Source organism: Columba livia, chromosome 16, assembly GCF_036013475.1.
Source record: "Columba livia isolate bColLiv1 breed racing homer chromosome 16, bColLiv1.pat.W.v2, whole genome shotgun sequence".
NCBI classification, from domain to species: Eukaryota; Metazoa; Chordata; class Aves; order Columbiformes; family Columbidae; genus Columba; species Columba livia.
The window spans coordinates 3,045,311-3,064,699 of record NC_088617.1 but is presented as its reverse complement, the minus strand read 5'-3'; the positions used below and the strand labels follow the sequence as shown (position 1 = coordinate 3,064,699).

At 50.0% G+C, this 19,389-nt stretch overlaps 1 protein-coding gene across 9 annotated transcripts; it reads left to right on the top strand.

The window, feature by feature from the left end:
* The first annotated feature begins 742 nt into the window (after nt 1–742).
* On the top strand, nt 743–19,379 carry SGK2 (serum/glucocorticoid regulated kinase 2). Of its 9 annotated transcripts, none has more exons than XM_021287877.2 (15): nt 955–1,108; nt 4,673–4,924; nt 9,404–9,473; nt 10,708–10,765; nt 11,584–11,633; nt 12,193–12,250; nt 12,842–12,925; nt 13,246–13,377; nt 14,204–14,316; nt 14,814–14,850; nt 15,408–15,494; nt 16,854–16,949; nt 17,219–17,374; nt 17,773–17,862; nt 18,081–19,379. In XM_021287877.2, the coding sequence occupies exons 2-15, from the start codon at nt 4,768–4,770 to the stop codon at nt 18,234–18,236; spliced, it is 1,344 nt and encodes a 447-aa protein (XP_021143552.2). In that variant the 5' UTR covers nt 955–1,108; nt 4,673–4,767; the 3' UTR covers nt 18,237–19,379. The 9 variants fall into 9 exon arrangements, with proteins under 9 accessions (XP_064887946.1, XP_021143552.2, XP_005502750.2 ...); XM_005502693.4 differs by having other exon boundaries at nt 956–1,108; nt 4,673–4,819; XM_065031874.1 differs by lacking the exon at nt 4,673–4,924 and having other exon boundaries at nt 743–1,108.
* Nucleotides 19,380–19,389: the final 10 nt, after the last annotated feature.

The following is a 19,389-nucleotide window of genomic DNA, read 5'->3' as shown; positions in this document are numbered from 1 at the left end:
CACAGGCCCAGCTGAGATGAGCGTGTGCTGATGGCAAGAGGTCAATAATTTAACGAATACTTGAGGAATTGTGCTGCTATTCATGTTTCCTCAGAGCTGTGGGACCTCTTGACCAACTACATCGTGGTCCACTCCTGCGGGAGGGTCAGGCACAGAAGGGCTTTTTGGGGTGAAAGAAATCATCCTGGATAATCAGAAAACGCCTCCTGAGTATGAAGTTTGTATTTCGGGTGAGGAATTGGAGGCTCCACCAGTGGCCAGCAGTGACTCCTTTAGCACGCTTGACCATTACACCATTATTTGGGCACCCACGCAGGGCTGTGGTGACCATGGGTGCTGGGGACCTGCAAGGGGGAAGGGAGAGGAACAGATAGCAAATGGGGAAGGATATGAAGGGAGGATAAGTAGATTTTGGCTCCAAGAGGGTTTTGCTGGGCTCAGTTCTGATGTGCCCATAGGTCTTGGTCCTTGTCAGCTGCTCAGGTGCTTGTTCCTGCCTATGTGTGGCCCAGGATGGGGAGCCTGGAGCCACAGGAAGGTCACACAGGAGGCAGAAGTGAGGTTGTAGGACTGCTGCACCTGCAAAGTTCAAGCGTGTAGAAGTCCCTGGATCTCCTGCCCTGGATGCAGCACCTCACTCAGCACCTTCCTTGCTGGCAAGTTCTGTGGTTGCTGGTGGATCGACAGCAGGTCTTGCTCACCTCCAGGAGCTCTGGCTGGTTTGTGCGGTGACCCATGCCTCATTACCTCTGCTAGGACCTGGCATGTGACCCGGCACAGCCTCCGGTGAACAGAGCACTTTGTTCTGACCCTTTGCACTTCCCTGCCAGCCAGCTGCCCTCTAATCTCCCCAAGGAGGGATTTTCCTCTCCCACCCCGGCTCCCTGTGCCTCGGTCCCATGAGAGAGCAGTAGCAGGGTAATCATTTACTTCCTGCCACAAGCCACTCCTTCGGACTTTTCCTTCGACCTTCAGACCGAATTGCCAAAATAAAAACAACAGGACGGAGAGCGGTACATGCTGCTTTCCCTAGTGGGAGCATTGGCAGCACCCACTGGCCACACTGCCCGAGCCCGGGAACCCGGCTTCTGCACCTCCTTCTCTGCAGGTAACGCTGATTTACTTTATCTGGGATGATCATGAATCTCCCTTCTCCTGATGAGGTCCAGAAGCTGTTTGGTAGAAGCAGAGGTTTTTGTGCAGGACTTCTCCCTTGCTGCCAGGGACTCGGCTGGCCCGTGGGAGAGCTGCTCCCAGGGTCTGGCTCAGGGTCAGCAGATGGAAGCAGAGAGGGTTTCATTTCCAGATGTGGAAGAATCCAGAGAGGAGAGAAGCAGCGTCCTTGCTCCCCCTGGAAATATTGTATTAGGTGAAAAGGTTTCTTGCATTAACTGTGCTTCTCTCAGGAAACTTCCATCACAAGGAGCTTCCATCATCCTGTGTGTGTCCACAGCCCCACACCAGCTCACCTCCCAGGGTGAGCTCCCGTGGGGAGCAGCCACAAGTGTTTCTGATCCTGTGTGATTTCAGGAGCTGGCAGAGAAGCAGAGGTAGCTGGTGACTGACCATGTGCCCCTCCATGTCCCTGAGCCCCAGGGAAAGGAGTCTGGTGTTGCACTGAGCTTTTGCAGCAAGCACTTGAAGGGTGAGGTTTGCACCTGAAATTTCGGGTGGTTTTGGCTGTGTCTCTGCAGCCAGGCTGGGCCTGGTGAAGCTCAGGGACGCCGTGCCCGATAGTGCTCTAACAGGGCACCCCGGAGCCCTCTCCAGCAGGACGGGGGGGCTGTTTCTGCTCGGTACCAGAGCAGGGGATGAGATGGGCTCAGCAGATTGCAGCACAGAGCTGCTGCTCTTGCACAGACTGACAGGTCCTGATGATTCCTTGAGCAGCACTTGGCCCAGTTTGGACTGGGCTGCTCACTGGATCCAGTATATAGAGCTCTGCTGGAGACAATCTCCAGCTGCACCAGCACCAGTTGCTTCCTGGCTTTTGCATGTGGATAAAGAGAGGTGAAAACTTGCATCCCATGCAGGGGAGCTGCAGTCAGCAGCTCTCAGGGATGGTGATGGGGACAGAGCAGGGCAGAGGGAGGCATTCTGAGGGATGCTTTGCCCACAAGCTTTCCTAAAGAAACCAGCGCTGTGCCAGCAGCAAGGGGCCTGTTTTCAGGCTCTCTGAGCTGTCTCCAAGCTGCTAAACCCTGCTCAATCTGGCCAGGAAACTGCCTGTCTGCCCTTGTCCCTGCCAGGCTGGTCACACTCCGGGCTGGAGCTGTGGGCACAGCCTGCATCAGACCGTGCTGCAGAGAACAGGGGTGCTCATCCCCCAAAAAACATTGTAGATTTGTTTTAAGAAAGGCTCTAAAACATAGTATGCAATATATCCTAAAGTCCTGCTGGGGAGGGGAGGACAGGACAGCAAGCAGGTGAATTGCGCCTTCCCCAAGGACAAGGCTGGGCAGCCAGGAGAGGAAGGGTTGCTTAATAGTCTGCTCCCAACTTCATGTTATTTATTCACTGACATCGTGCCCACACTTGAAAAAATGCTTGGAAGCAAGAAAGTCCCAGCAAACTAATTTAAAGGCAATGATAAGATCAGGCATTTTTTCTTCTGAAGATGTAAAGGCTTTACAAGAAATCAGTAATATTCTGCCACATTCATATTTGTAAAAACAGAGGCACAGAAAGTTGCAAGAGTTGCTCAAAGCCACTTTAGCTGTTCTTCAGAATAAAAACCTGATCCCAAGTGGCCTCCTCTTAGCTCCTTCCACCAAAACATGGGAAACCTCCCAGCACTCGTGTGGGATTCCTTGGCAAAATCAAAGGCAATGCCTGAGGCAGAATCCCGGCTTTTGGAAGCTGAAAGAAAAATGTAGATGGGAAAAAAAGAAATTTGAAGAATCCCAGTGGTCACCAATAGTCTATTTAGTCTTTCATGAATCCTCTTAAGATTAAGAAATAGGCTCTGACCTTTTAAATAATATCCTATCCTATCCTATCCTATCCTATCCTATCCTATCCTATCCTATCCTATCCTATCCTATCCTATCCTATCCTATCCTATCCTATTGCTTACCCAGCAGAGATAACTGAGTAGCCAAACATTTTAGGTCACCTTTCACTGCAGGTCGATGGAAACTTGCTTTGTGCTCTCTAGTGAAATGTTTGTTTTACTCTTATCTGGCCCCTTCCCTGCAATTCCAATTGCTCAGGATTGTGTGGTTCCACTTCAGTGACACTTCTATGATTATGGTTATGGTTATTGCTAGATAGGGAGATTAAGATAATGCACCTTTCCCCACAAAATAGCATATATGCATAGCATATAAAATATTAGAAAGAGGAAAGGGTACTACTCTGTGTGTAGAGAGGGTGGGTCTGGATCTGTTGTCCACTGTGTCCTGCCTTGGAGAAGCTGCAAACGTGGTTTCCCTGAGGTGAGCGGAGGGACCAGGCTCAGCCGTTCAGGACCACCCAGCCCTCGACCCCTTGCAGGGCTTGGGGATGTGGAGGCATGAAAAGGAAAATATTTCCAAGCACAAGCAATGCTCCAAGCTGTGCCAGTGCAGCTGAAAAACCAGCTTTCTGTGGCCATGGCTGGTTCCCACTTTGCCTGATTTTTCCACCATGGTCTGACTGAGCCCTGCCCAGACAGGGGACATGCACAGAAAGGGTTAAATCACGCCAGAGCTGCTCATGCCTCTGGACCCAGGTCCAGCCAGAGGTTTTCCTGGCACAAAAGTGCTCTCTGGAGGGCGGGGAAACACCTCCTGTGTGCAGAAGACCAGTAATGCTGGCAAAACCCAGACCCGACAGCAGCAGCTCCCCAGCTTTACTGGAATTGCTTCATTTTGCTTAGGAGCCTGTGGGTGCTGAGCAGGGGAACAGGCCAAGGTCAGTCCTAGCGTAACAAGTGCAGGGCAATGCCCGCAGCACCTGTAAGGATGTGTGCCTGCATGCCCATATAATGTACATATCTATGTAATGTATGTGCCTATACAATGTACATGTCCTGCAAGTGCTCCCATGTCCAGCAGCCCTGTCAGCATGGCATTGATGTGTCCCATCATAGGCAAGGGATGCTGCTGGTTGTGACTGTGGATGCCTATGGACAGCGCGAGGAGAAAAGTTCCACTTCTCTGGTAGTGTCTGATGTTGAATGCCCAGGTGAGGACCTGCTCTGTGCCAGGGATTTGCTGGTGGCCCATGTGTCCCTGGGCTTCCAGGGAATGTCTTCTCTTGTGCCATGGAGCCATCAGTCCCAGTCCAGTCACCCCAGGCACAGGGAGGACAAATTGACTCTCAGCACCTTAAAAGCATCAGACAACAAAATCCTTTATTGAGAGCAGAAATCTGTGAATTTAATAGTTGTAGGGTAAATCTCTTCTGGTGTACAGAAGCCAAACAGCCAGTCAGTACCACCCAGCTCTCTTTGAGCACCCTTCTTCTGCCAGTTCCAAAGCGCTTTCCAGAGGGGTGCACAGAGAGGGACACTGGAGTGGTGGTAGAGCCCAGAGTGACCTGAGCACCCCAATCCCCACCAGCCCAAACATGGTGGGTGTTTGTCGGGGAGCCAGTCCCATGTCCCAGATCTATGTCCGGCTGGTGGGCAGCCAGCGCTGCACCTGAGGGTTTGTTCCTCGTCTGACTCCCGTGCCCTTTGCCTTTGCAGCCAGAGAGACATCTGTGTGCTCTGCTGCCCGAGGATGCCTGGTGCCGGTCGCTGAGCTCCAGCCGTAAAGAGAAGAGACCATTTCAGTTGGCTTTATGTACATGGCCTGGATGGAGCCCTCCTCCACCACCCTGGGGAAGACAAAGGGTAATGCTCCCGGCTGGTATGGTGTCACTACAGCCCTGGGGACAGCGAGGGCGTGGAGGGCTGGGCTGTGGAGCAGCTGGCACAGTCCCATTGCACATCTTCCAGGTGGGTTCCAGCCTGGCTCCCAGCTCCCGCAGCTCACCCAGGAGTTGGTTGTGTGTGAGGATGTTGGCTGAGCAAAAAAATCAGGCTTTGACCTGAGAGAGAACAATATTTCAAGCAACATGCTGCTTCCTCTCTCTTGTTACACGTAAGAACATGAGATGTTTCAGATGTTTTGATCCTGGTAGCTGTAGTTTGGGGGAAGGGATTTGTCCTGTGTGGACCAGTCCCTCTGCTCCCCCAGGGAAGCTGGTTTTCTTCCTGCTCTAGCTGCATGTGGGAGATTTTATATGAAATGACAACAGGAGCAAAAGGCAACTGCTTTATTTGTAATGAAGAGAGAGGGAAGACACCAGCCCTCCTCTAATGCCTCCTTTTGCACAGAGCTTGGTCTCTCTTCTCCCAGACCACTGCATGTCTCTGACACCAGGTGTTCCCCTCCACATGTATTATGTTTGCATTTAATACTGCTGCAAAGCACCAATCTGGCTGCCCCGGGCTGCAGTCTTCCTGTGTGGGTGAAGGACACTGGAAGCAGCAGCTTCTTCTGGGTTTGAACTGAACCAAACAACAGTTTTGACCTTCCTCCAAACCACAGGACAGTGGACAAATTTCAAGCCTACTATAGTATACTCTGAACACCTGAGATGCTGTCTGGGATGTAATTGGCTCTCACCCATCACCTGCACCCCTCCCTCCTCATCCCAAACTACCACCCCCACTTACGTTCTCACGCCTTGGGTATACCCAGCAGGTGTTTCTTCATTTTTTGCAGCTGATCATCCTTTTCTGCTTTCTTTAAAGGGCCGCAGTGGGGTAGCAGTAGCCTGATCACCCTGAGAAGGTGGGGCTGTCTGTGGGCTCAATGAGTTGCTGTGGGAGATCAAGCTATTCCCTTCTGAGTTTTAGGAAAGAGCTGGTGGCAGGGTGGGCTGGTGCAAGGATGGGAAGTGTGGAGAATGAGGCGTCTCTGTGCTCGCTGGCTGTGGACTGCTTCCCCTGCTTCAGGACACAGCCTCTGCTGGGAGATGTGCTCCCAGGTGTGTTTGATGCTTTGTTTTCTATTTTCATGAGATTATTTTTTTTCAATATGAGATTATTTGTTCAAGCTTTAGCTATCTGCTTTTTTCCCCCCCTCTCTCTCCAGGTTTGCATGCAGTTTTTCTTTAAAATGTGCAGGGTTGTTTGTGAGTTCCAGCTTGCTTGGAGCCAGGGCTGCTTGGCTGGGGTTCCTGCTCTGGTTTGCTGTGTCTCTGGGGTATAAGCAAAAGGATCCACAAGAGAAAATGGGACAAGCTGGGAGCTCTGCAGAGGGTGGCTAAGAAAGCTTCCCCAAGTGAAGAAGTCCTTTAAAGTCTTTCCTAACCTTTTCCTGGACTTGCTGTGTGCTGTAGTGCTTCAGTGGGAATGAAAGCAGAGCTCAGTGCTGGCCTGGAGGTATCTCTTGGATCTGAAGCAGGGGAAAGCTTGAGCTTTATTTTTTCTTGCTAGTAAAAGCATGTGTTTGCAGGAGTCCTCCTCCTTCTGAATTCCCCCTGTGCCCCTTTTCTGAGCTAAAACTGGGGCATCTCTCCCTTATGCTGCACGCAGCCCCTGTGATGGGTGAAAGCTGTGGGCTGCCTGAAGTGCCCCTATCTCAACCTGCCCCTCTGAAACCTGTGCTGCTCCCCAAACATCACCTGCTGCCCTGGTGACAGCCTGCCAGGCCTCCTTGCCTCTCTGTGCTGGCAACCAGCCCTTTCCAGAGCAGGAGAGGATGAAGCACTTGCTCGGAGGGGTTTGCAATCTAGGTTAGGTAGGAGATGCTGAGAGCTGTGACATCAGGGGAGAGGGTGGGAGGCAGCTTTGCAGATGACGAGTCTATGAGGTTGCTTCTCCGTGCAAGGTACGCGTTGCATTAGTAATGTGTTTGTAGCAAATAACGCTGGGCTAGCATGGGAATGTGGGTCAGCGCTGGCAGAACTGTTGAAGGGAGAGGGAGCTGCTCGTGCTGGGAAGGAAACGTATGTTACTGAGGGGTGTTTGGTGGGGGGAAATTTAGCTGCAGCAACTGCTCCAACTTGTAAGTAGCAGCTTTATGTTGTGTTAGTGGGTTTCTTCTGCCTGGGGGTGCCTCTGGCCCTGGGTGTTGGGGTGAAATGATCTTTGGGGAGGGGGGTGCAGGGTGCACATGTTTGTTCCTGGTGTGTTATAGTCACTTCATATCAGGAAACTCCTAGATTTGCTTGCTGATGCTCTCTGTGGCCCTGGCCATGCCTGGAGCATCCCTGCTGCCCCAGCAGGCACAAGGAGGGATGCAGCCGGGCATGTACGACCAAGGATTCCAGCGTATTTTCGTGACCTATTTCTGATTCTGTTGTTCAGCGTGTGTGCGCTCAAGGAATCTTTGTGCTTTAGGGGGAGTGAGGTTTGTTAGTGATAAGGAAATGCCTTTTTGGCTGCTTGGGAGATTTAAACCAGAAACTAACCTTGCTTCAAAGGTGAGCTTGGGCTGAAGAAGGTGGCTCTGAGCCTGAATAGGAAGTGATATTGGATGTGGGTATAATTATCCTAAAAATGTGCATGGTACTTCAGTGCAAAAAGAAAGACTCTTGCTCAGCGCAAGTGCACTTAATGAAATAGCTCTGCTAGAAAATGCTGCCCTTGGTCAGCAGGGACTTGTTGAATAGCTTCACTTCCAGCAAAGCAGCAGTGGAGCAGAATGGGGCTGGTGAAGGGAAGCTTGAATGGGCTGCCAGGCTGTGACCCTGGAGAGCTGTGCAGCCTTTGCTCGCTGCTGGTGCTCCTGCCTGGCTGCAGCTGTGGAGGTCTTGCTAAAGTAGCCTTGTTCAAGCCCCTTGGAGCAAGTCAGGAGCTTGTCCTGCATCCTGTGCTACCAGCAAGCACCTCAAACCAGGTGGATGCGTTTTGGTTTGCCCATGTGACCCTCGAGATGCCCAAGCTGTGACATCTTCACCTGTGTCTGAAGGGAATCCTGAGTCTGGGATCAGAAGAGTGTTTATGGCAGCATGTGGATCCTGGGGCTGAAAACCAGCTTGTGAGGGTTCAGATTTGGAGAGCAGGACTGATGTCCTTCTGCTGTGACCATGACATCTGTCTGGTTTGCTGAGCAGCCCATAGGCAGGCGTTGTATGACCTTCAGCAGACCTCAGTGAGCCAGGGAGAGCCAGACTGTTGGGGAAATAAAGACTATGTCGAGTGGGAGGAGATGGGGATTGATTTGTCTGGGTGCTGCCTGCTGGGACAAGCTCTTGGACCTGCTCCAGGGCCACATATTGGCCAAGGTCAGGGTCTCAGACCAGCCTGATGTGGTAAGCTCATTCACTGAATGGTCTGTTTCTTTAAATGCCTGCTTTCCTCTTCTCTGTCCATTCAGAAACTCTAAAACCACATCCTGGTTATCAGCTCCTCGCCAGATCCACAGGTCCCAGAGCTGCTGGTGCGTGGTTGGTGGATCTCCGGAGTGTGCAGCTCCTGCAATCTGCCACATCCCCAGAACTATGTGGGCAGGGCTCTGCAAATGGGCTTGTGTTTGCTTCAAATCTTGTCGTTGTCTTACAAACTCCTTGCCCAGGGACATGGGCTCTGGCAATCACTGCTGCCAAATCCTTGGTCCATAGAAGAGCTGTTCCAGGATGATAATTTGCTTGTATCTACAAAGGCTTTTTTTTTTTTTTTTTTTTTTTGAGGAGAGGGGGGAGTACGTGTTTCTGTGGATGCTTTGGCTCTTTCCCTTCAGTAGCGAAATTAAGGCTGAGCCAGGGAGTTAAACTGACCCTAGGAATATTTTTATCTGCTTCTAAGCAAATCAAGGAACTCCTCTGCACAGGTTGCACTTCTTGGGCTTTTCTCTTGCTCAGCCTGTGCAGCAAGGAGCAGGGTTCAGGGCTTTGCATCTCTGTGAAGGGCAAGGTGACGATGGGTGGTGGCAACCCCCTGAGCAGGGATGATCCATGGTGGGAATCCCGGCTTCTGGCACCGGCTGCGTGTCCTTGGGCAAGTCACTTACTCACTGCGATGTGTTTGTGCTGGCTTACCTCCTGTGGGGCCCTGAAAGGTTTCATTCATGTCCCTAATTACTCGTGGAGTCCTGAATGAAAGGAGCAGTGGATATGCCAAGTGTGTGACGTATCCCAGTACAACATCGTCCTTGTGAACGCTCTCCTTGTCCCTCCTGGGGACCCAGGGGTGGCTCAGGAGGCTTGAGGGTGGTGTTTTAGCCAGTCTCCTCTGCCATGGGAGAGAGCAACTGTTTTGTTGCATTTCTCCCCGTCCTTTTGAGCTATTGAGGGCTCCTGGCAGGGCTGGGAGGGGAGCTGTCCTGGTTCCTATAATTTCCTGGTTATTTTGGTATGTGGGTGGAAGGGGGAGGAGGGCGGCTGTGGAGAGAAGAGCAAGGTCAGTGAAGAACAAACATGCCTCTGTGCACTTGTGATCGTGCCACCAGCTAATAGCCTTTGGTGCTCCAACTTTTCCTCGCAGAACTCATCAAGCAGGGCCGTGAGAGGATAGGACAGACCATCAAAGCCTCTGGCTCCAGGCTCTGCTCGTAGTGAGTATGAAAACCTTGTAGTGAGTATGGAAAACCTCCCGGCGGGATGAGAGCCCTTTAAAAAGCTCAGCCTGATAACCCGGCGCTGGCAGGGCGGTGAATGGAGCTGGCTGGCACCGGACAGATGTGGGCAGGCCCTGGGGACAGCCGCCAGCACCCGCTGCCACCCGCCATCCCTGCCCTGCTCAGCCCGGCCACCGAGCAGAGGGGATCCGGGATGGCCACGGGTCTGTGCACGGAGATGTGCAGGGGTGGAGAGGGGGAGCACCCACAGGTGAGATCTGGGGGGGGCTGGTGGGATCTTTGGGCACATTTTTTTGGAAGGGACAGGGGCTGTCAGAGCCCACAGGTGTATGAGAGTCTGGTGGGGCTGAGGGGGAAAGGACAAAGCACTCTGGGGCAGAGGAGAAGGGTATGGAGCTCTTATTTTGCCTTCTGTCATTTCTTTAATCCTGGCTTTTGCAAGGAGCATGGGGGAACCCCTAAAACCAGGGGGAGCAATGTCTGGTGTGGCAGGACCCATCCCTCCTCAGCGATGCTTGAGCAGGCTGGCTCTGAAACAAGTGTTCAAGTCCAACTTCTCCAGCCCCAGCAGCACTGGGTAGATGACAGTCCTGTGCTTTAATGTCCCTGCTCACCGAGCCCACCCTGGCTGCCATGGCCAGCCCCTCTTCATGCAATGTCACCAGTCCCAGACTGTCCTGCTCTGCCCTGGGGGAATGCTCTCCAGGTGCTACCAGCCCAGATGATGGAGGGACCAGTTGGGACTGTCCTGGCTGCCCTGTGGGGATGCTGGGTGGCAGACCTGGGTGCTGCAGCATCCCTGTGTGGTGCAGAGGGGGCTGTGTCTGCATTGAGAGGGGCCTGACCATGGCCAGAGGGCTTCAATTTTGTCTGGCCCTGATGCTCTGCTGCTGCTGGGGCTGCGCTGGTCTTCACATGTCAGTGCCCTGACTCATTGCTGCAACTGTAAATCAAGGGCTATCTGTGGCATTTGATATGCTTGTGCTTGTTCTCATCAGCTGGTGCACCTGGGAACTTTCTTGCCCCCATTTCCTGTCACTGTGCACCACCAGTGCTGCCCAGGGTAGCCAAGGAATTCAGCTGAGGTCTCCTGTGATGGAGGGGAACATGCACTGGGATTTGTGCTGGTTCCTGGCAGCACATTCTCAATGTGAAGCTGTTTCTCTCATGGATTTTGTTTCCAATACTGGCTTGCTCTTCTTTTTCCAAGTGCTGAACGAGTTGTTTTTTTAATGGATCATTCCCGGAGCCCGGACAAAAGCACTCAGGTGAGACCATTGTACTGTGCCAGCAAGTCCTCACCATTGGGATGAAGAGAGGGGCTGGTGCCTGTAGTAGAAAAGCAAGGAGAGCCTGCATTAGCTTCCTGGGAGTCTTGCTGCTGCCTTGCCCCTGTGGGTGATGCTGGGTGGAGAAAAAGGAGAGCAGAGAGGCCCTATACAGCCTTCTGGACCAGGCATAATGCTCCCAGAGTCTGAGGAAGGGAAGATGCCTGGGGAGCAGGAAGAAGAGGAAAGCTGTACGTACCTCCTTGTTGTTGGGAAGAGGGAGGCTGCACCTCTGGGGTGCAGGATGTGTATAAGGCCATTTCCAAGGCTCCAGACTTGGCAGTTTTGGGGCTTAATGGGAGCAGGCAGAGGGCTGCAGTGTTTGGGGGGGTGCTGGTGTCCTGCTGCAGGGGTGCTTCTCTGTCTCAGATGTGCACAGGCAGTAGGGAGTGCCTTTTTCAGTGCTGCGGTGAGCAACTAAACCATGCAGTGCCTTTCCTCTGGTAGCACAGCAGGGCTGGTAAGCCTCAAGTGAGGAGTTAAGCAGTTGCTTAGTACTCTTGGTTTTTGGGCAAGTATAGGATGAGGTCTTCAGTCCAAACTCTAGCTTACTGCAGCCTCCAACTCAGGGATGATACTACTTTAATGCAGAGCTCTGTTCTCCCTTTCCCCACCACTTAAAAGTCTGCCAAAACATCCACTCTCTTTTGCTGATGGGTGTTTATTAGTGACTCTGTGCAAGTGATGCTGGACTGAGGGAAGAAAAGCACAACCTGCAGCATGGTCCCTGTGAATAATGTGATTGTTATCTTCCCTAGCCTCCAACACCAACTGACAACATCAACCTTGGACCTTCTGCTAACCCCAAGTAAGCCCCCTGCAGAAGCCAGGTAGGGTGTGGAGCATGCAGGGAAGAGATCTGGCAGGGGAATGCCTGTGTCTCATGTGGGTGGTGTCTGCAATGTCCTCACTATTATATTACTTGGCCTTTAATGCCATGTGTATCACCAATGCACCAGCTTTCAAGACAAGTAGCTATAGTGGGTCCCAGTTATCATAATCACCCTCTCCTGTCCATGTCTGCAGCCCCTTGTCCCATCCCTCTTGAGGGGTAGGAAGGGAAGCCCTTCCTCATCACTGCTGGCTCCCTGACTCTTTCTCTAGAAATGGGGATGAGCTGTGTCACCTGACAGGTGCTTTCACCTGTGGCTGTGTTCTGCAGATGGGATGCTGAGGGATTGCTCATCCTCTGCTGGGTGCAGGACACACACAGTGTCAATCCGCTGCTTGCTGGCTGGGAGCAAAGGCCACTTTAATCCCTTTCACAAGCACTTGTGTTTCCACAAAGGAACTCTGCTTTCATGGCAGTGTTGCTGTTGCATGTTTCTCTCCCAGAAACATTAACTTGCTTCATTCTTCCCCAACAGTGCCAAGCCAACAGACTTTGACTTCCTGAAGGTTATTGGAAAAGGAAGCTTTGGAAAAGTAAGTGGATTTGTACAGGTGGGCTGTAGCTCTCTGGAGGCAGCTTGGAAAGAGACTTCCCTACTGGAAGAGTTTCTGGCTGTGTCCTTTGCTTGCCCCACTCCTGAGGGGTTTGGTCTGAATGGGACTGGGCCCAGACAAGATCTGAGATAGGGTTTATATAGCCCATTCTTACTTTGAGCTGCCCTGCAGCCTCTCTAAGGACAGAAGGGTGAGGTGTTTTATGCTCAGGATGGTGATGAACAGTAATTGGTTTAAAATAGGCCTCAGACTTTTTCAGCTAATAAAAGATCTCTAGACAAATCTATGCCTTGATAGCAAGGATTCACTATTAATGGATTGTCCACAAATAGTCCAAACACACTTTTTAGGTAAGAGAAGTATTGTGGAGATGTCATTTTCCTTTTTCTGACAATGAGAAAATGCTGTCAAGTCAGTGGGCTGGAGCTTGGTCTTTACAGCTTTGTACTTGACCCCATCAGGTTGTACTCTGTGTATAATCACTCACAGGAGTGTTGAGCTAATGAGAAAAACACTCTTTAAGTGGCACAAGGCGAGACTGAAACTGATGACCAGGACCTTCTGTTGCAGGTTCTCCTGGCCAAGCGCAAGTGTGATGGGACTTTTTATGCTGTGAAAGTCTTGCATAAGAAAACCATCCTAAAGAAAAAAGAGGTATGTCTGCTGTCCTTGGCTACTTCTGCAAATAGAAGTCAGTGTATGAGCAATCCTGGTAATACAATTGGTATGTATTGTGGCTGAGTGAGTGTTCATGTAGACAAGCCACATGTTAAACATGGATTTCTTGGTGCCATGGGAAAATGGAGAAGAACCGGGATGAAACAGGTTAGAAAGGAGAGATTGGTTTCCTTTCTGGAGCTGGAGCTGACCCCGTAGAACTTGCAGCTTCTTCTTGCTTTCAGAACAGCAGTGGGTCCATATGGTGGACTGCACTGGACTTTTGCCTGAAACTCTAACTCCTTTCCTACTTACAGCAAAACCACATCATGGCAGAGCGCAACGTGCTCCTGAAAAACGTCAAGCACCCCTTCCTTGTGGGACTCCATTACTCCTTCCAGACTTCGGAAAAGCTTTATTTTGTGCTTGATTATGTAAACGGGGGAGAGGTGAGTGCAAGTACAGGCTTTATTTTAATCCTCTTTACAGTCCTTTCTAAACAAACTGCTTTGTTGCCTGAAAATTTCTTGTCAGAAGATAATTACGTTGAAGTATGATGTTGCCTTGACCTCTGGCAAGGACCAGCTGGGAGTGGCTGGCATTCACCTGTATGTTGACCGAAGATCTTGCTGGATATGACCCATGCCAGCTGATTCCCAAGGCAAAAACACTGAGAAAAACATGTGCTGGGGTGTTTTAAAATTCTCTGGAGAACACTGGAAATGCTGATGATGTTGGTGAGCTCTGGGCAAAAGTCATTTGTGGGCCAGCTCTGGATTCCAGTCTAGAGCTCTTGTGATTCCACTACAGCAGGTCAAATGTCTTTTGTCCTGTAGAAGCTCCTCTCTCCCCAGCTGTGTTTTTCTGTGCTACCTGAAACTGGCTGGGAGATACAGTTAATATGGGTCTTTTCCAAGTCTAACTCACATTGGGGATCTTAGCGGGTTCAGTGCTGTGCATGTACCTCTCTTCATGGCAGTACTACAGCTATAATTGTCCTGTAGGTTGTAGCAAACTAGAAAACTTAATTAGATCAGCAGATTACCAGCTTTGGGGTGATGTATTAAGTAAGGGGGTGACATGAGTAGGACAAATGAAGCAATTTCTGGAAAGGTGTTTAGATTGCTAAAGTCATTTAGCTTCAGCTTATTTGGTGCTGTTCATGTGTCACTTGCTGCAAATTGGTTTTCACTTGAGTAGCTGGCTTTCAGGCTTGTTCTTGTTATCCTTCAGTTTTTTAGAGAAGAAATGATCCACCTTATGATCTTGTTGTAGCTCTTCTTCCACTTGCAAAGGGAGCGGTGTTTCCGTGAGCCCCGGGCTCGATTCTATGCTGCAGAAGTCGCTAGTGCAATTGGGTACCTGCATTCCCTAAACATCATTTACAGGTAAGGCACATCTGCCAAGGACAGCAGGGACACCAAGTTTGCCCAGCCAGGCTGTGTGCAGTGCTGGGGAGAAAAAGGGCTTCACTGACAAGACAGTGCACAGACAAGACAGTGCACAACTGGCACTTTATCCTGCAAGACGGATGCATCTGCATGGGACTTGATGGGCAATAAATATTCCCAGTCTGATAGTGCGAAAGAGAAAGGTTAAGGGTACAGAGCTAAAATAAACCTGGCTCAATAAGTAAGACATTGTCTCTCAGCAGCAATTCATGCATAGATATGCAGGCTAGCACCTGACCTTGTACGACAGCAGTCCCTCTATGTTTGCATGTATGTTGATACCAAACAGTGATGGGAATCTGCGCTCTGTGAAGGTCTTGGTGAACTGGATTGGGAAGTTTTGTTAGGTCCTGTTCTTAACTGATGGTGTTTCAGATCTGGCTTTCCTAAATTCTGCCCAAATCTGCTCAAACAGCACTTTTTTTGTCTTGCAGGGACTTAAAACCTGAGAACATTCTTCTGGATTGCCAGGTATATTCACAGCTTGTGCTGCCTTCCTTCTGCCTTTGAAATCATCAGGGCTATAAACAGAGGGCTACATTTCTGCAAGCTGGGCTATACTTGCTTCACTGTATGGGTTTTGTATGTATGTATCACTGCATATCTGTGCAGATCCTGCAAGAGGGAGTGAGCCTGCTCTCTGCAGAGCTCCACACTAGGAGCCCTCTTGGCGTGTTCCAAAGAGCTGGGACCTGACTTCTGGGCAGGGATTAGGGATGCTAAGAGCAGGGATCAAGGATGCTAAGAGCAAGTAATGGGTGCTGCCCTGGTGGTGACTGCTGTATTGACTGGCTCTGCCATAAAGCAGTGGCAAAGCAGTGCTGCATCTCTTCATAGCTATGTAGCTGTAGTCAAATCAACTAAAAATCCAGATCCTTCTCTTTAGGCTCCTGTACTTGTACTATAGGAGGGGAAGCAGATGAACAGTGAGGAACATGCATGAGATGCAATGTGAAGGCCAATGCTTGGAAGTCCTGTCTCTTCTCTAGAAAGAGTGGTCCGAGCTGAAATGTCCCTCCCTTCTTTAGGGACACGTAGTATTGACAGACTTTGGACTGTGCAAAGAAGGAATGGAGCAAGAGGAGACAACATCTACTTTTTGTGGCACTCCTGAGGTACAGCGTGTGCTGGGGTTTCTCTGTGACCTGGGGGCTCAAAGCCTTCAGAGATTTGCTGCTCTGGGGCTCAGACTTGTGTGTGTGCTCAACTTCTCAAAACATAGTCTGTGAATTAGAACATTTTGGGCTCTTTCAGGCTGTCAGCCTGAAGCTGGAGTTCAGATAAGGTTTTCCCTACTCAGCAGAGACATTTTTACCTGTGACAGCTGATTAGTATTCCAAACTTGCTGTGCTACCCGGGCAGGGATCCCTGTGCTTGGAACTAGCTGGTGTTGTGAAACTGGGGCTGCTGCAGGTGGCTGTGGAGACAACCTTGACCCTGGGAGCCTGTGACCAGGCTGTTTACCTGCTCTGATACCCTGGAGCTGCAGAACGCGGATCCTGCTGGCACCGACGCACACAGGACCTTGCTGAGCTCCTCTGTGTGTCCTTGGTGTGCGGGAGCTGCAGAACACCCTGTGCAGGGGAGAGGAGCAGGCATTTTCTCTAATGCACCTCAAACAGGTTTTGCTACAACCTGTCTCCAGTTTGGCTTCCGGGAGGATTTTTTTTCCCGCTTCTTGCTGAGCTGGGGATTTTGGTAGCACTTTGGTTTCAGTAACACACTTGTCCTGCTGCCCCTCCTCGGGTGGCTTGAAGAAGGGTCTGTAAACAAGACACCTTTCAGTGTTCAAGCTCTGCAGAACGGACAGGAGTTTCCTGGTAGTAGCCCTTGGATTTCAGTGTGGACCCTCTTGTGCAATAGTACAGCATGAACCAAGCAGGAATGTTTGAAGTCTGTTTTGTGGGATTTTTTTGTGTGTGTGTCTGGTTTATGTTCGTTTTTTTTGGGGGGTGGGGGGGGGGTGAGTTGTCTTTGTTTGTGGTATGTATGTGTGTGTGTTTGTTCTCCCCTGCCCTAGATAAGGAGCCTGATAGTTGACAGTGATAATACTGTGTGAGACCAGGGTCAGTGTGCTGCTTGTTCTGCAGGCAGCTTGAATTCTTGACTGTTGCTCCCTGATGATGGTTATTGGTAGTTTTGCTGCTTTGGACAGACTTAGTGGGATTGAAAGCTGCAGCTTCTTAGAGATGCGATGTGCCACTGCAGGACAGATATCCCAGCTGAGAGGTGGGTGGCAAATCTTTGTGCAAGGTCTCTACAGGAAGAGAAATGCTTTGGGGGAATTTGATAGGTGTCTTTCAAACCCATTGCTCTGAAGCAAGTGGGGAATCCATAAAAGCAGGGTAGGAATTGCATCTGTGTGCTTCCTAATGCATTTGTTCTGCTTGCACCGCAGCTAGTTTTGCATACTTAGGAGGGCAAAGTCCTTCCTTTAGAATTTGACTCCAATATTTGCTTCTGAATCTTCCCAGTACTTGGCTCCTGAGGTGCTAAAGAAGCAGCCGTATGACAGGACAGTGGACTGGTGGTGCCTAGGGGCTGTCCTCTATGAAATGTTGTTTGGACTGGTAAGTTTGGAAGCAGTCTCTTTTACTTTACATGCTGGAGAACTTATTTTCAGAAGTTGTGTGAGATTGGTCTGGTGTTCACATGGTACCTGACACAGACAATTCTGAATTAGATGACCTGGTTCAATCATACTATTGTCCTTTTGGACAGAAAGTATGTGGTAGGTCTCCCTCACCTACTTGCTGCAGGACTCACTTTGACCTGTGATGTGTGGTTCCATATAGTAGCTCATGTTTTACCTGGCTGCTTCTCCTCTCTTTCAAATTAGCCTCCTTTTTACAGCCGGGATGTGTCTCAAATGTATGACAACATTCTGCACAAGCCACTCCACATCCAAGGAAGCAAGACTGTGGCAGCTTGTGACATCCTTCAGGGACTTCTCCACAAGGACCAGAAGAGGAGGCTGGGTGCCAAGACAGACTTTGTAGGTGGTTTCCATTACGATCAGGAGGGAGGATGGATAGAAAACATTTCTATTTTGAGCCTTTCTTTTGTGATAATGGCACTGTCTTGGAAAAAAGCTTTCCATACAGGTTGATGTCTCTTCAGCCTCCTAAAAGGGGCTTAAGGAGTTAACTTGGATTTCCCAAGGGAAAGGTGTGGTGGCAAGTTAGGACACAAGTGTGTGAGGGTGTCATCTCTCTTTAAGGGAATCCTGGACCATGGCCCCCATGTATTAAGGAATCGCCATGTGGCCCTACATGGATATGTGGTAGCTCCAAGAATCACTTCAGCCACTTAATGCTGTGAAACCAGCTGGCAGGTCCTCAAAAAGGAGGATTGGCAGAAGAGTGACTTTTTCTCCCCTCATTTTCTCTGCAGCTTGAGATAAAGAACCACGTATTCTTCAGCCCAATAAACTGGGATGACTTGTACCACAAGAGGATCACTCCTCCATTTAACCCCAATGTGGTAAGTGGGCATTTCTGTTGGTATCTCTTATACAGTGGTACAAAAGGAATCATCTTTACATGTCTTATGATGACACTGAGGGATGCTGAAGTGCAGGTTATGAACTGCAAACTCAGTGGTGATGGCTCTCGAAGGAACAGCTGTGTTAGACTGCCTGAACACAAGCAGTTTGGGCTCTGCTCACTTGAAATGATGTGTATCTCTGCTCCTTGCCTTAGGCTGGTCCAGCTGATCTGCGCCACTTTGACCCAGAGTTCACCCAAGAAGCGATCTCCACCTCCATCACCCACACGCCTGATCTAGCAGCCAGCAGCTCCAGTGCCTCAGATGCATTTTTAGGGTTTTCTTATGCACCAACTGAAGAGGACATCTAGGTTTTATACAGGCTCTGAGAAGCCAGATTTTAACTGAATGGGTTTTATGTTTGAGTTTTTTCAATTTTTTTTTTTTTTTTTCTGAAAAGATCGGTACTTGTCCTTTGCTTGTGGTTTAAGGAAACTGGGACTAATACACTAACTGGCTGGGATGGAACTCTTAACTCTTGCTGTTTGGTGGATTTCTCTCTAAGTGACTGTTCCCCTGGCAAGAGAAGTGAGACACTGATTATTATTTTCCCCTGAGTGTACTGTGTTACTTGGCAGAATTGTATTCACTCTGTGGTTGTATTTATGGTTGAGGTATGTACCACCGTTCACATCAACAGCCATGTCCTCTAACTGGACACTTTCTTGTTTTGTTTTGGAGGAGCTAACTCTGCCCAACTGCTTTGCCCCCCTAGTAGAGAGTGAAACACCACACTACCAGGAGCAGTGGCTTCATTGCTTTAAGTGGACTGTGCCACTCGAACTGGGCTGAGAAATGGTTTATCAGTTATTGTTCCAAATGTGGCTGCAGGTCTGTAAATCCTGACCAGTCCTGTGGCCTTTCACACCAGCCAGTCCCTCCCTAAGGTGAGTGGATCATCTCTCTCTGGTCCAGGGCTGGGCTGCTGGAGGAACAAGGAGGCTGTTCTGGAGGAGATGGTGTGTGTGTGTGGAAAAATACCAGATAAAAGACATGGGAAGAGGTGGGATTGCTTAGCAAAACAAAAATAACCTTGTGGTCTAACCCTCCTTGGGGTGGGGGCTCCTTTCACAGCACACACTTGACTTGCCTGAGGCACAGAAACACTGCACCAAGCATGATCCAGAGCAGCGAGGGCAGCCCCATCACTGATGTACAAGTTATTTATTCTGCTTTAACTCAAACACTGGTGTATTCATTGAATGTCACTTCCTGCTGTTATTTTTAAGTCATTTTGTTGTTCTCTTGTTGTGGGGAGGAGAAACGGGGCTCAGAGCTTGTAACAGCAACATGGGGATAAACAAAGAGGTTTCTAAAAGTTGTGTGATGCTCACCCTGGTGGGAAGCTTCTGCTGGAACTTTTTTTTTCCTTAATTACCGGACTTTATGTTATACCTGCTGAAAGCATCAGCAACATGATATGGTTTATATTAAAATGCATATACTGCTGTGCCTCCATCTCTG

What these genes read in the sequence shown, in the direction of transcription:
- SGK2 (XM_021287876.2), top strand. Translation starts at nt 5,787, where the DNA reads ATGAGTTGCTGTGGGAGATCAAGCTATTCCCTTCTGAGTTTTAGGAAA. An exon ending in ATGAAATGTTGTTTGGACTG is followed by an intron (nt 16,950 to 17,218) that starts GTAAGTTTGGAA and finishes CTTTCAAATTAG; the next exon opens with CCTCCTTTTTACAGCCGGGA. An exon ending in CTCCATTTAACCCCAATGTG is followed by an intron (nt 17,863 to 18,080) that starts GTAAGTGGGCAT and finishes TCCTTGCCTTAG; the next exon opens with GCTGGTCCAGCTGATCTGCG.